Raw genomic sequence first — 14,491 nt, 5'->3', positions numbered from 1 at the left:
CCCTGATAGAGTCTTTGCTTCCCTCTTAAACTTTACAAGTCATATCTTTATCACCTTCATTTTCTCAGCATTTTTATCTTCCAAGCTCCCAGAGAACAGCCCATTAAGCTCTGAACATTCAATGGTTTTTCTACCCCAAAGTTCCAAACGCTTCCACAATCTTCCCCTAAACAATGTGGTCAGGTCTGTTATAGCAATACCACACTCTGTACCAATTTTTGACCTAGTTTGCTTTCCTGTTGCTGTGATAAACACTGATCAAAACCAACTTGGGGAGGAAAAGGTTTGTTTCAGCTTACAGGTTACAGTGCAGCACTGAGGGAAACTAGGGCAGGAACTCAAGGGAAGAACCTGGAGGCAGGAATCTGGAGGCAGGAACTGAAGCAGAGACAATGTAGGAACACTGCCTATTGGCTTGCTCTCTCTGGTGTATTGCCCAGGTATCACCCATAGTGGACAACCTGGGCCCTCCTACATCAATCAAGAATCAAGAAATTGCTCTGGGTGTGGTGGTGTGTGCTTAAATCCTAGAGGTAGAGGCAGGTGGCTCTCTGAGATCAAGGCCAGCCTGATCTACATAGTGAGTTCCAGAACACTGAGACTACAGGGAGACCCTGTCTCAAAAAAAGTCCTCTTCCCAAAAGACAACAAATTGTCACACAGACACATCCAGAAGCCAATCCAATGGAGAAAATTCTTCAATTGAAGTTCTCTCTTCCCCGCAGTGTCAAGTCGACAACTAAGACTAACCATCACAACAGGAATCCTATCCAGACACTACTGAGATGTGCTGTCTGTAAACTTCCTGTTTTGTGCATGTAGCAAGTAGAAGAGAATCCCTGCAATAGAAAGAGCACTGGTAATGCTTTTAGCTAGCCTTTGTCTTTGGTTGTTAGTCTTGATTTATAATTATATAACTTTTACATTTTACATAATTATTTTTGTTTAATTTGGTTAATCTTTAGTAAATTGATGGATGTTTACATTTATGTTATTTGAAACCTAGCCTCTCTTTTAACTAAACCTTTTTTATTTTTTTATTTTTTGAGATAGAGTCTCCTTGAGCCCTAGCTGGCCTGGAGCTCACTATGCAGACCAGGGTGGCCTTGAACTCACAGAGATCCACCTGCCTCTGCCTCATGAGTGCTGGGATTAAAGGTGTGCACCACTATGCCTGGCTAGGAATTCTTTTTTTTTTTTTTTTTGTCTTTTTGAGACAGGGTCTCCCTGTAGCCCCAACTGACCTGGAACTCACTATGTAGACCAGGCTGGCCTCAAACTCACAAAGATCTGCCTGCCTCTGCCTCCCAAGCGCTGGGACTACAGGTGTAGTCCGACCCTGGAATTCTTTTTTTAAAGTAGGAATTCTTTATACCTTTATTGATAAAATAGATGTAACTATTACCTCTTCTGAAGTGCCCACACAGTGGCATTTAATCTTGTTCTGTTGATAACTATATGCCACTTAACTCCTAACACTATATCAAGTTAAATGTAATAAAATTGTTGAACTTAAATAGATAATAAGGCACAATGTGGTAATATACAAATTGCATACATAAATTCATACTATGATGACCTGTACTTTTAATTTTTCTCCATTTTTTTTTTTGTTGAAATCACAAAGTTCTTTTTTTCAACATGAAAGTGAGTGTTGGTAAAGTAAGTGGTTTGAACATTCCAGCAGGAATTTCAAAAAGCTAGAAACTGCCAGTGTGTGGAAAGTTGATCAAGTCTGCATCTGAGACATCAATTCCTCAATACACTATTCTCTGATAGAATAAACCCGGGAATGTTAGTTTCTTCTTCCTCTCAGGATCTTGAGGCGATTAAATGAGATGATGTATGTAAATCAGCTGGTAAGGGAAAGTTCCTTGTGAGACTGGAGGAAGTTATTTCATATCCCAAAGTCCTGCCCCCAAACCATGGCTGCTCTAGAAAACCTACGGGCCATTTGGCTACCTAAATGCTGCTTAGAAAACAGGTAGCATTTCATACAAAGCAGGCTGTGGTACCACCCCAGGCTCCTCCTTTGGGTGCATCTCTGTGGATTCTCCTCTGAGCTGCACAGAGTCATTCCTGACACTAGTCAACACACTTCCTAGTCACCTCGGTCCTTACTGAAGGACTGTTTTAATATTTTTTGTAGCATTTCTGTGATGGTTAATATTGTCTATTTGACAGAATCTAGAATCACCTAGACCAACCTCTGGGCATGTCTGTGGGGGAATCACTAGATACTGTTAATAGATGGGGGAGGACCCACAGTAATTGTGGGTGGCACCGTTCCCTGGGCTGGTGTCAGGGACGGACTGAATGAAGTGGAGAACACAAGCTGAGCACCAGCACTCATCTCTACTTCCTACTGCAGATGCAATGTGGCCAGCAGCCTCATGCTCCTGCCACCATGCCCTCTCTGTTACCCTCAAACTGCAGTCAAAATAATCTCTTTCTTTTTCTTCTTCTTTTTTTCGGTCTTTTTGAGACAGGGTCCCCCTCCAGCCCCAGTTGGCCTGGAACTATGAAGACCAGGCAGGCCTTGAACTCACAGAGATCAGCCTGCCTCTGCCTCCGAAGTGCTTCTTAAGTTGCTTTTGTCAGGTATTGGATCAGCGAACTGAAAAGTAACTAAGACAACTGTGTCTTTAAACTTAAAAAAGTGTGCGTGAGCGGGTGCGTGTGTGTGTGTGTGTGTGTGTGTGTGTGTGTGTGTGTGTGTCTCTCTCTCTCTCTCTCTCTCTCTCTCTCTCTCTGCGCGCGCAGCGCTCAACAACATGCACGTGGAGGTCAGAAGACAACCTGCGGGAGGGAGTCGGTCCTTTTCTTTCCACCATGTGGGTGTATGGGATCAGACTTAGGTTTTGAAGTTTAGAGGCAGGCGCCCCTACTCACTGAACCATTTCTCATTCCCTTACAGTGGTATCTTTGTGTGTGCAGAGGAACAAAAATAATTCCGAGAAATTTGGTGCATGTACCTACTTACCCACATATTTCCCCTAGTATTATACATATCACATGTCCCTATTCGTACAGATATGAGCATCTGGGGTTTGGAGCGGCTGCTGCAAACACCAAGTCTTCCTTCTTTGGCTGTAACTCCCACCCACACGTGGCCTAGCTCCATCTCCGCCTGGGTGGGGCCTCTTCTTCTGGTCCCGCCTGCACTCAATGCTGAATGGTTAGAGGAAGAAATCGGTTTGCCATTGGCCCCTTCTCGAGGGGGCGGAGTCAGGTTGTATTTCGTCTCTCCACTGAGGCCGAGCCTGGCCGAGAGGACCCGAGTGGGGCCGAGGCCCACGCTGCCCGCTCCAGAGCAGAGGCGGGCAGACGCGCCCCACCCTACACCAGGCGGAGCCCGGGATGCTGGCCCGGGCCGCGCCGCCCCGCCCGGGCCCCGGGCCACCTCCGGCCTGGCTCTTCCCTCCGCCGCTGCTGCTGCTGCTGGCGATGCTGAGCAGCCCGGCGTGCGGCCGCGTACCCCGCTCGGTGCCCAGAACCTCGCTTCCCATCTCCGGTAAGGCGCAGGTACCCCTCGTCCACAGCCCCTTGCGCGGTGCCGGGTCCTCACCTGCAGGTGCCGGTACCCACCTACCCTCCTAACCTGGCCGGTAGCATCTGGGGCTGCTCTGTACCCTGCACACCCCTCTGGGTCCCTGCCAAGACCAAGATCCCTACCCTGTGCCGTTCCAATCCACCCCAACGTACCCCACCCCACCCCATTCCATCCCCAGCCTGGCCTTGCACCTCAGCTCCCAAGACACACCCAAGGTGCTCCCGAAGCCCCTTATTTCAGGGGAGTTCAGCACCTCGCCATGATGATGTGGTTATTGAGGCCCAGGAAGGGACTGGGGATTGCAGGAGGTTGATTCCTCAGTTCCCTTCCATTCTACATCCACCACTTCATTTCGAAGCCCAGGACCGTCCTTAACCTTTCTTTCAATCTAATACAGCCACCCTCCTTGATGCCTAGCCCAGGACTTCAGCCTTCTTAGCTTCATTTCCCCATCTTCATTTCAGCGCCTCCTACTGCCACCCAAAGCCTCTTGCTTGCCTCAAATCTTAATATTTCCAACCCACTTCCCATATCCTTGTCATCCCTGGCATCACCTCCCATCCTTCCATTATCAGCCACTTTAACTCCCTAACTTCCTGAACGTTTCCTGCTGCCTCTGCCCATTCCTCACATTGAATGCTAGAAAACACTTCAATGAGTTGATTTGAAGTTCTGCTTCAGAGGGCCTGTGGTCCTTTATTGAAGACCTGGAAGAAGTCAGGGCGTTCTGCAATGTGTAAAATATTCACATTTTAGAGACTGCTGAGGTAGACGTGAGTGTGGCATAGACATTGTTTTCTTCCCGGTGGGTACCAGTGAAGCCCAATTGGGTCATAGATCCTTAAAAACCTTAGACCAAATGACAGCTAAGGATGCTCTGAGTCCAGAAGGCACAGTTGGGATCAGAGCCTGGACTTTCAGTTTGTATTGGACCCCATAGCCCACAGATCGAGTTGAGGATGATAGGCTGTGTTGATCAGGCATCCAGAGATGCCTACATGGCATGGTAAACAGAGTTGGGGAGATACAAAAGGAGTTTGGGTAATTTAGGGCTTATGCCAAACATGAGAGTAGAAGTGAGTGTGGATGTGGAAGGGTAGGGTTGGTGGGGCTCACACCAACACATTTAGGAATGAATACACTGCTGACCAGTCTCTTCTCTTGAGGGCATCTGAGCCAACAAGGCAGCCAGAATAGAGCTGTACTGGTACAGGTGCTGGGTCCTCAGAACCAGAGATTGAGCCAAGGTAAATTCACAAAGTTCTTATGAACATAAAATGGGTAAGATTTTTGGATGCTGATAATGAAATTAAGATTTGGTCTAAACAGAACACATGCCTAAGGAAGGAAGACAGGGACCATTTGTGAAATGGGTGTGGCATGTGCTAGGTGCATCCACATGTTTTTGCACTTAATTTTCCCAACAAACCTGGATGATGGTGTTTACAGATGAGGAAGGTGAGGCTTGGAGAAGGCAAGTAACTTACTCAAGACCTCCAAGGGGGTAAGTGGAAGAGCCACATTTAAACACAGGCGGATCTATTTCTGGGACACATGCTCTTCGTGATATGTATTTTAGCTCTTTGGGTGGAATGGAGTAGGGGGAGGTCAAGGGTATAGGGTGAAAGAGGAAGTAAACTGATGTGTTGGTAAAAGAGTGAAACATTGCTGGGTGTGATTAAAAAAAGAATAATGTAGATAAGGAATGTACTTATACTTCTGTAGGTGTTTTAAAGTTCTGTATCATGCTATTGTGAATAGAAATGACAGATTTAATATTTATACTATTATTGTGAAAAAGCATTCTATTTTTATAGAAAAAGCATACTTGCCTGATCTGTGTGCTATTGACTGATTGAGGCTATTCTGGCCTCTTCAGTTGTCTATCTCTGGAGACATGCAGAAGGTTGGTTTGTTTTTTACTCTGGTGTCTGTCAAATAAATGATACCTGCAAGACAACAAAACTCAGCCCCTTCAGCTGTGCCCTTGGGGACCCAGCATTCATGAAGAGATAGCTGATGTCACTCTCCCCTCTCCCCTTCTCTTCCCACCAGAGGCTGACTCCTACCTTACCCGGTTTGCTGCCCCTCATACGTACAATTACTCTGTTCTCCTTGTGGATCCTGTTTCCCAAACACTTTATGTCGGTGCCCGGGACAGAATCTTCGCTTTAACCCTGCCCTTCTCAGGGGAAAGACCCCGCAGGGTGAGAGATGGCAATGGGGATGGTCCCAGACCCTATAGCATGCAATTAAGTCCATCATTTCATGGGCTGTGGGTGGGAGAGTTTCATGGTAACTAAAGATGGAACAGGGCAGAAGGAGACGGAGTGGGAGCATGTAGCCGTGTGAGTTTCTTGGGGGTTTGGATATGGACAGGTGGGGGTGGGAAGGGTTTTCTGTGAGTGACCATTCTGGGCATGGTTAAGACAACCACTGTGTAGGATAAACATTACAGTAGAAAATGCCTTCACAGGGTGGAGACTTTGTTAATAAGGAAGAGGAGAATGGGGCAGGGGGCTGGTCCATTAAGTTATTCCAGCTAAGCATGATTGGGAGACAAGGGAGACATAATGTAGAGAAAAGGCAGGTGGTAATGGGATGGAGAGATCACTAGAATTATGATATCCCAGGTAGACAACCTTTTCTCACCACTCATTAATGAGGACTCTTACAGTGACACAGTGCACAAGTGTGCGTACTGACAGAAACTTTCTTTGGAATGATATTGACATTCTTATATGTAATGAATTCTGATATTGTCCATTTCATTAAAAAATGTGATTTTGGGTTGGGGATGTAGCTTAGTAGATAGAGTGCTTGCCCAGAATGCTCAAAGCCCTGGTTTTGATCTCCAGCACCACATAAAACTGGATATGGTAGTACATACTCGTAATCCTAGCACTGGGGAGGTGGACACAGGAGAATCAGAAGTTCAAGGGCATCCTCAGTTACCTAGAGAGTTTGAGGAAAACCTGGGCTGCCTGAGACCCGGCCTTAAAAAAAAAAATGTGGTTTTGATTTCAGTTGATTTTACTACTCATTAATGAGTGGGGGACTTGCAGTTTGGAAAATAGGGAGATTTTTAGGAGTTTCCAGATTGATGGAGGTTGTAGAACTGTCTCATCTCCCCTGACCTCAGGTGAGTTTGCAGGGGAAAATAGTTCTCCTTCTTTCTCAGATCGACTGGATTGTGCCCGAGGCTCACAGACAGAACTGTAGGAAGAAAGGCAAGAAAGAGGTAGGTGTAAACCCACACCCTGTCCTGAGTGTCCATGGAGACGTTGGCCCAATCTGACTTGTATTCAGCCCCCCTGTAGTGCACCTGTCCTAAAGGGTCCAGGCAGGGACTCTAACATCACACATCATACATCATCCCCCATACCAGAGCTGCCTTTAATGATCTCCACCTTACCCTGCCCTTCCTCATACCCACTGCTCCTGATTCTCTTTAACCATCTCTGACCCCTCAGGATGAATGTCACAATTTTATCCAGATTCTCGCCATTGCCAATGCCTCTCACCTCCTCACTTGTGGCACCTTCGCTTTTGATCCGAAGTGCGGGGTTATTGTGAGTGACAGGGGCGGAAGGAGAGGGAGAGGGAGCCTGCAGCAGCGTGAGTTACTTGGGGGGTGGTGGGTGGGAGGGTGGGAAGGGTTTTCTGTGAGTGGCCATGTTGGGCATGGTTAAGACAACTACTGTGTAGGATAAGCATTGGGGTAGAAAATGCCCTCACAGGGTGAAGCCTTTGTCTGCTATTGAGGGAGGGAGGGAGGATGGGGAGGGAACAGGAGGTTATTTGTACGGTGAAGTATGCAAAATATAAAAAGGTATAGTGAGACAGTGAAGGAAGTTAAAAGGTGCTAGTTGGGCTGGGGAATGGGCAAAGCAAGAGGCACTTCAGAAACCAGCCACTTGTGTTTCTTTGCTCTGTGAGTGATTTAGCCTGGTATGGGGACCTGTTTCTTTATCAGAACAACCCATGCTTTCTTCTTCCGTAGCATGCCTCATCATCTTCTGGCACCTCCCCCCCCCCTTGCCAACCCCATTCTGTATAGGCTGTGACTCAGTTTTCCTTGGTCCTGATGTCACCACCCAGTAATCTGGTACCAGCTAGCTCTATGCTCTGGATCTTGCCTTCAGCATGGACACCCTGTCCACTACATTTTCTTCTAGATCCTGTTCATTGGTACAGAAGACCCAAGCTTTCCCATCCTCAAATTCACAAAGTCTTGGGATACATATACTCCTGATGATGGCTTGTCTAGCTACAGCTACATGTTTTGAACTCTGACCTTTCTCCATTAATTGTACAATAGTTAGCACTGGTCCTCTGGCAGCACAGATTTGTGACTAAGTCCTGGGGTGAGTGAAAACCTCACATGCCCTTTGCATACAGCAGAGTACAACATGTTCTTTTCTATCTTGACTGGACTCTTCTGCAATCTTCAATAATCTAGCAATCCAGTTAAGTCTGATTAGTGTATGGCTCTAAACCCCTCTGTTCAGACCATTCTCAAGCCTTTGGCTTAGGCCGGATCTAGTTAGTCCCCAGGGCTTCCCTCAGGGTTAGTTGGCTTTGTGAAATCTTTTCTATATGCTCTTAACAAAAAATATGGATGATTCTCTCAGTTCAGAAAGGTTCACAGTGATGTTGAAAGTCTCCATATCCCATCAATCAGTGCTGAGGGTCTAGTTTTCCCATAGTTTTTACCAAGCCCACAAGGCAGTGGTGATACACTTTCAGTCTGCTCAGGTGTAGTGATCCCAGAGTAATGAATACCAGAGTTGTGGTTTATATATAATATGATCATCCCAAATTCATCTCCTTGGGCTTTCTTTTCTTCCCTGGCTTTTTGCATTGGGACCCTAGTGGTTCTTAGCCAAAGTATGTAGGTGGAAAATGCTCTGGACATGCCTGCTGTCATTGGTGTGACTTGGGCTCCTATCCATTCTTAAGGGATGTCAGCCATGAAGAGAGAAGCCAAGGTTCTGCACTGTGCCTCTGTCAGGTCAACTCTTTTTCTGAACCCTCCTGTCTAGTAGGCTCAGAAGTACGGGGCCAATCTTTGGCCAAAGCTCACTTGTAGGAGAAAGGAATCAGCCTTGTTAGCCCTTCAAGCTAATCCTGAGCCTGCTCTGTAGATTTTTGAATGTTCTCTTCTGCTTTTACCTATCTTGTTGTGCTTGACCAATTTCTTGATTTATCATTAATGCTGAGCCTTTCATGTCCTAGACGGATGATACTGAGACTGTGTATAACTATTCCCTGAGAGCTTTGATCTAGACACAGTAACTTGCTCAGGGACGATTGTGGAGAAGTAGAGTTCTTGTAAAGTACCGGGTCTATCAGCTCTAGCAATGGAGTGCTGTCTTTTAGTTCCAGTTCATTTATCAGACATTGGAGGAAAATATTTTAAAATGTCTTATTGAGGGAACTCCTGCCTGTTAATTAACAGAGACAAATGTTGTGCGTCAATAATGACCAACATGAAATTGATGACCATTTACTCTGCTGCAAGCTTGGTGTGAGATAACTTACATTCACAATTAAGCTTAATTTTATCACCACATCATGGTATTCTGGTATTATTGATTTCCATTTTACAAGCAAAAAACTGGTGTTCGGAAAATTAGGTACCATTTCCAAGAAGAAATAACTAGTAGAGGCAGAGCTAAAATTTAAATGTAGGTTTGTCTGGTTATACGTCACAGTCCTGTCCGCCTGGCCAGCCTGAGATCCCGAAGACCTAGTCTGCTGTTGATTTCTTGTGGAATCTGACAAGTTTCATGCATCTGGGACTATCTTTCTTTTCTTTTTTCTATACCATCTGGCAGAGATCCTTCATCTACCTTCTATCTTTCTTGTTGAAGGCCAGAGAACCTATTCTTACTGCTCAGGCAGGGCCTTCCTATCCATCCAGATTTCAGTTTCAGGGACTTGCTTTCACCACAATTGGCACTGAGAGACTTCCCGTGAGTATCTCAGCATACAGATAATGTAGTGGGAAGGTCTTGCCCTTTTCACATTCTGGGTAGGTCTTCTTTTGAAGGCTAGAGGGCTAGCTAATATGATGGTGCCATCTGGGAAAATTGTGAGGGGACTAGTCTTGACATGTTGATATTTTTATTTATTTAGTTGTTTTTTTTTTTTGAGGCAGGGTCTCCCTGTAGCCCCATCTGGTCTGGAACTTCCTGTGTAGACCAGGATGGCCTCAATCTCACCTGCTTCTGCCTCCTGTGTGCTAGGATTAAAGGCATGCACCACCACACCTGTCTTGACATGTTGAGTTTTAAGGGACTGACAGGAGAGCTCTGTGAGAAAGCCCAGAAAGCAAATAAAAACATGGACTTAGGTTTGGAGACCATCAGACTTGGAGAGTGTGGGCAATGACTTACATAGAAGGGCTGGAAATAGCTGATCGAATGAGATCTTTGAGTGATATATGAAAAAGGCTACAGATAGATTCTTAGATTATACATGTTGGGGTTAGAAAAAAAGAGCTAGAGAGGCAACAATTAAGAGGAAGATAAAGTTTCAAGAACCAAGGAATGGAATATTTCAAGGGAATGAATTGAACATGTCAAATGATTCATAGAGAGTGAAGGGAATGAAGACCATGAAAAGCCTCATCGTTTTAGTTTGGTGAAATGTAAGGGGGTGAGCTTTAGGCACAGAGGTGGGCAAACATAATTTGTTTTCTAGGAATAATAGGTGACTTGTTTGGACAGAACAAAGATCAGTTTGAGAAGTAGTAGAAAATAAGCAGTGTGAGCTAGGGTCTGCACTCCAGGTAATGGTGGGCCTTTCTTGCGATTCTTTTTGCTCAAAATTCTGTTATCTAGTCAGTGTCTGATGCTTTGAAAGATCGATCTGAGGAAGATATGTAGGAAAATTGGGGTGAGGATCGCTAGCACAAGGAAAGGAGTAGTTCAGGTCAGAGGGAAGAAGGGCATCCATAGCAGGTGCTAACTGTACTTCTAGAAAACCCAGGCACCTTGGAAATCACCCAGCCACCATCTTTCTCAGATAAGGATGCTCTCATCACCACACCCTTGGGGTACTGTGCTTCTGTGGGATCTTCTATTCCCAAAGGCTTGTTTGACCCAATATCTCCTGTTTTTGGAAGCCATCAGATCACATTTCATTTTAACTGGCCTTCTTTAAGAGGGTCTCAGTGAAAAAAACCTTGTTTGCTGTCTATAATAAAGAGATGAGCAATGGGAATTGTCCAGTATTATGCTCAGGGAAAGTACCTCTATTTCACACCTCAACTATCATCAGAATAATTCAGCTGTAGCCATGGCATTTGTCTACTTGAGTCTGTGAGCTAGAGATAGCATGTCTGGCATGTCCATGTCATCATTTTAATTCTCAACCAACCACAGTAATGCTTCTCTGAGTTCTAGTGTGATATTCTCTTAGTGCTACATGTTAGACTAAGTTACTTCTGGCTAGCCCTGGTGGAGCTCTTACTGTCTCTCATCTCCCAACCAGGTCAGCCCCTCTGGAGCCCCTGGAAGAGGAAGATACTTACTTATTAAGTCCTCAGACTGTGATCTAAGAGTCAAGTCATTCTTCACTGACTCTGCAGTTTCCCCTGTCTGCTTGGGTTGAACTGGGAAAGGATGATCCTTTGTTTTCTCTAGGCCCTTGGGCTTCCGCTGGTTCCTATAGGCTCACAATTTTCTTCACCGTTTCTCAGGGCTACAGTCCTCAAGAGGCTACTTGCTTCCTAGATCTCTTTGGCCTGTAGCACATCTTCTAGGCAGTTGCAGACTCTACAATTTAGCAGCATTTGAGAGGAAAGACCTTTGTCTAGCCCTGTAGTGTTTTCTAGGGCTGTTCCTGGCATGCTTTCATTAGGTAGTGTGGGTGACAGGTGTGAGGAGGAAGAGGACTAAAGCAGAGAAGGGAAATGGATGGGTGATAGAATAAGGAACAAGGTGACTGAATATGGGATGCTGGTGGAGGATGGGAAACGAATGGAAATGTTGGGCTTTTCCTTCATTTGATCTTATTTGCGATTCTTACCATGAGCCTTCTACATGAACCCTAAACCAACTGCCCCCTTCTGGTCTGTAGGATGTGTCCAGTTTCCAGCAGGTTGAAAGACTTGAGAGTGGACGGGGAAAATGTCCTTTTGAGCCAGCTCAGCGGTCAGCAGCTGTAATGGCTGGTGAGTGGGAGAGACAAGAACCTGTGATTTCTTGCTCTAACGACCTCATTCTCCACCCTTGCTGTTTGAATTTTCTGTCTCTTCTTTTCTCAGAATGTCTGCTCTACCCATGTCTGCTTTTAGCCTCCCCCAGTCGTCCCTGAGTGCCTGTGACCACCTGCTTTTCCCCACAGGGTATTATTTTCCCAGGCTTCTCTAGAGAATGTGGCTTCTGCACCTGTAGTGTGAGTGTTTCTTCTGTGAACATCATTTTCTTCTCTCATAATGCTTGTTTTTTCTGTTTGTAAGAGGAATTGACTACAATGCATATTGTAATACATTTGGAAAAAAAATAGATGAGCATTGTCTAAAATATCTTCGTGTGATAAATGGAAATGTTCTAGATCTTCACTGTCTAGTTTGGTAGCCACTTGCTATTGTGACCATTACGCCCTTTAAATGTAACTACTGCAACTGAGCGAAGGAATTTTAAATCAAGTTAAATTTAATTTACTATAAGTAGCCCCTGGCTGTCATTTAATGCACTTCTAGAATATCTCTACTTAGAAAACCATTGCCAGTGTTTTAGTATATTCTTTGTAGCTTTTACAATGTGTGAACACACCCATATACTCCTAAATTTTTTCGTTGGCTAGTCTTTTGTTACTCAAGGAAATGGCATTCATTAAATTCCTTTAGTTGCTTCCTTTCAATGAGCCACCTACAGCTGCTCAAATGTGGATTCTACCAAACTTCTTTTGGTGAATGACTAATTAATTGGCAGCTAGAGAGCAGATTGTTTTTGTACCCCATAACCTGCATTTTAGGTAAGATAACCCCACATAAACTCTCCAAATTCAGGGAAAAATCAGCTGTGTCCTTGTGATAAATGGAAATTTTTTTTTTTTCGGTCTTTTTGAGACAGGGTCTCCCTGTAGCCCTAGTTGTCCTGGAACTCACTATGTAGACCAGGCTGGCCTTGAACTCACAGACATCTGCCTGCCTTTGCCTCCCGAGTGCTGGGATTAAAGGTGTGTGCCACCATGCCCGATGATAAATGGAAATTTTATGTATGCATTATAGCACATTTAAAGTGTTCAATTTAACACATGAATATAATTTTGAATTTTGTCATGAACTTTTATGTCATAGGAATATCTATATAATTTTAAAATACTTTGTTTTTGTTGTTGTTTTGAGATAGGCTCCCCTGTAGCCCAGGTTAGCCTTGAACTCTCTATGTAACTAAGAGTGATCCTGAACTCCTGATCCTCTTGCTTCCTCCTTCTGGGTGCTGGGATTGCAGATGTGTGCCTGGTTTATGAGATGCTGGGGATTGAACTCAGGCTTTGTGGCAAGCACTCTGCCAACTGAGCTACATCTCCACTCCCTAAAAATACTTCATAAAGAGAATTTTTAATGACATATTACTCATCTTCTGAGTATACCATAAATTAATTAAACAGTTCCAAATTGTTTATGTTATTTTATGTTCCTTCAAAGCTTTTGCTTTTATCCACATTGCTGTAGTCTTTCTGATCATTTTTTTTAGGATTCCTAGACATGGGTTACTACATCAAAGGGTGTGAACATTTTGTGGCTCAGTATCTGATGCTAATTGAGGTTTAGACAGTGTGTTCCATTCATACCCTAAGTGAGCAAGGTATGAGAGTGTTTCATTTTCTCACATAAATTTTGCCATACTATATTGTTGCCATTAAAAAAATTCTTGCTAATTTGAAACTAAAAGTGATACCTTGCTTTAATTTGTCATGGTACTTAGTTTTGTTTCTTGGGCAAGTTCAGGTTTTTAGGCCAATTAACAGATAGGCTATTAGTGTTCTAATCTACACGTCTTTTCCTCCGTGATTGTAGTTTTTAGTCTTCTTTTAGGAAACAGATAAACGTTTTTCCCTTTAAAAACTTTCCCTCAGACTTAATTCTTTGATATATTTGGAGCTTATTTGAATGAATGGTGTGAGATGGGACTTAAAGAAAGTCTTTCCGCTAGCTAATCAGATACTTGTCATTCATCATACGGTTTTTACTTTCTTCACTGACTCTTGTTGTGAGTTTTCTCATAACACTTCTTAACTTATATTTTTGGGCAGTATTTTATATAAAACAAAAACTGAGACATGGGATATAAAGTGAAATTTTTTTCTTATGTATGACTTTATTTTTAGGCAAAGTCTTAAAACTATACAGATTAAATCACTATTTGGTCATACAGTTAACAACTTTCCTTTTGAAAGTTAGTATAAAGTGTATGTTGACTAAATACAGCACCAAGTCATCGTGACTATCTTTTAAAAATATTTTATTATTTTTATTTTATGTGTATGCATGTATTGCCTGCATGTATGCAATGTACCCTTGTCATGCAATGTCCCTGGAAGAAGAGGACGTCAGACCCCCTTGAGCTGGAGTTACAAATGGTTATTAGCCACCATGTGGGTGCTGGGATTTGAACCTGAGTCTTCTACATGAACAGCCAGTGCTCTTAACCACTGAGCTCCATGATTATCTTTATTATTAAAACTGCTAACTGTGGTGGCCTATTGGATGTTTGTGAATGTTGTGAACCAGTGTGTGTGTGTGTGTGTATGTGTGTGTGTCTTCCAGGCAGGCTGGGCTGGTAGCTGAGTTCTTTGAAAGTCATCAGCTGTGGTATTTGTGACTTGGGCAAAGATTGTAGTCATGACAGGTTCAGAAACTGATGAACAATTCCAGTTCACTGGTATTAAAAAATATTTCAACTCTTTTGTGTGTGTGTA

The 14,491-nt window shown here is 44.0% G+C and overlaps 1 protein-coding gene across 2 annotated transcripts in view; it reads left to right on the top strand.

Moving 5' to 3' along the window:
* The first annotated feature begins 3,259 nt into the window (after positions 1–3,259).
* Positions 3,260–14,491, top strand: part of Sema4f (ssemaphorin 4F) — a 29,859-nt gene continuing 18,627 nt past the window's right edge. Inside the window, exons 1-5 of one of the 2 annotated variants that reach the window (XM_008824730.3) lie at positions 3,260–3,514; positions 5,609–5,760; positions 6,735–6,794; positions 7,027–7,125; positions 11,642–11,735. In XM_008824730.3, coding sequence (XP_008822952.1) covers positions 3,361–3,514; positions 5,609–5,760; positions 6,735–6,794; positions 7,027–7,125; positions 11,642–11,735 — 559 coding nt within the window. In that variant the 5' untranslated portion in view covers positions 3,260–3,360. Of the gene's footprint in view, positions 3,515–5,608; positions 5,761–6,734; positions 6,795–7,026; positions 7,126–7,152; positions 7,172–11,641; positions 11,736–14,491 lie in introns of those variants that run through there. The other variant, XM_029559435.1, reaches the window with a different exon arrangement.

Source organism: Nannospalax galili, unplaced genomic scaffold (genome assembly GCF_000622305.1).
Source record: "Nannospalax galili isolate Female #2095 unplaced genomic scaffold, S.galili_v1.0 scaffold389, whole genome shotgun sequence".
Lineage (NCBI taxonomy): Eukaryota > Metazoa > Chordata > Mammalia > Rodentia > Spalacidae > Nannospalax > Nannospalax galili.
The sequence above is the reverse complement of the archived record's forward strand: the minus strand, read 5'-3'. Positions and strand labels throughout refer to the sequence as shown.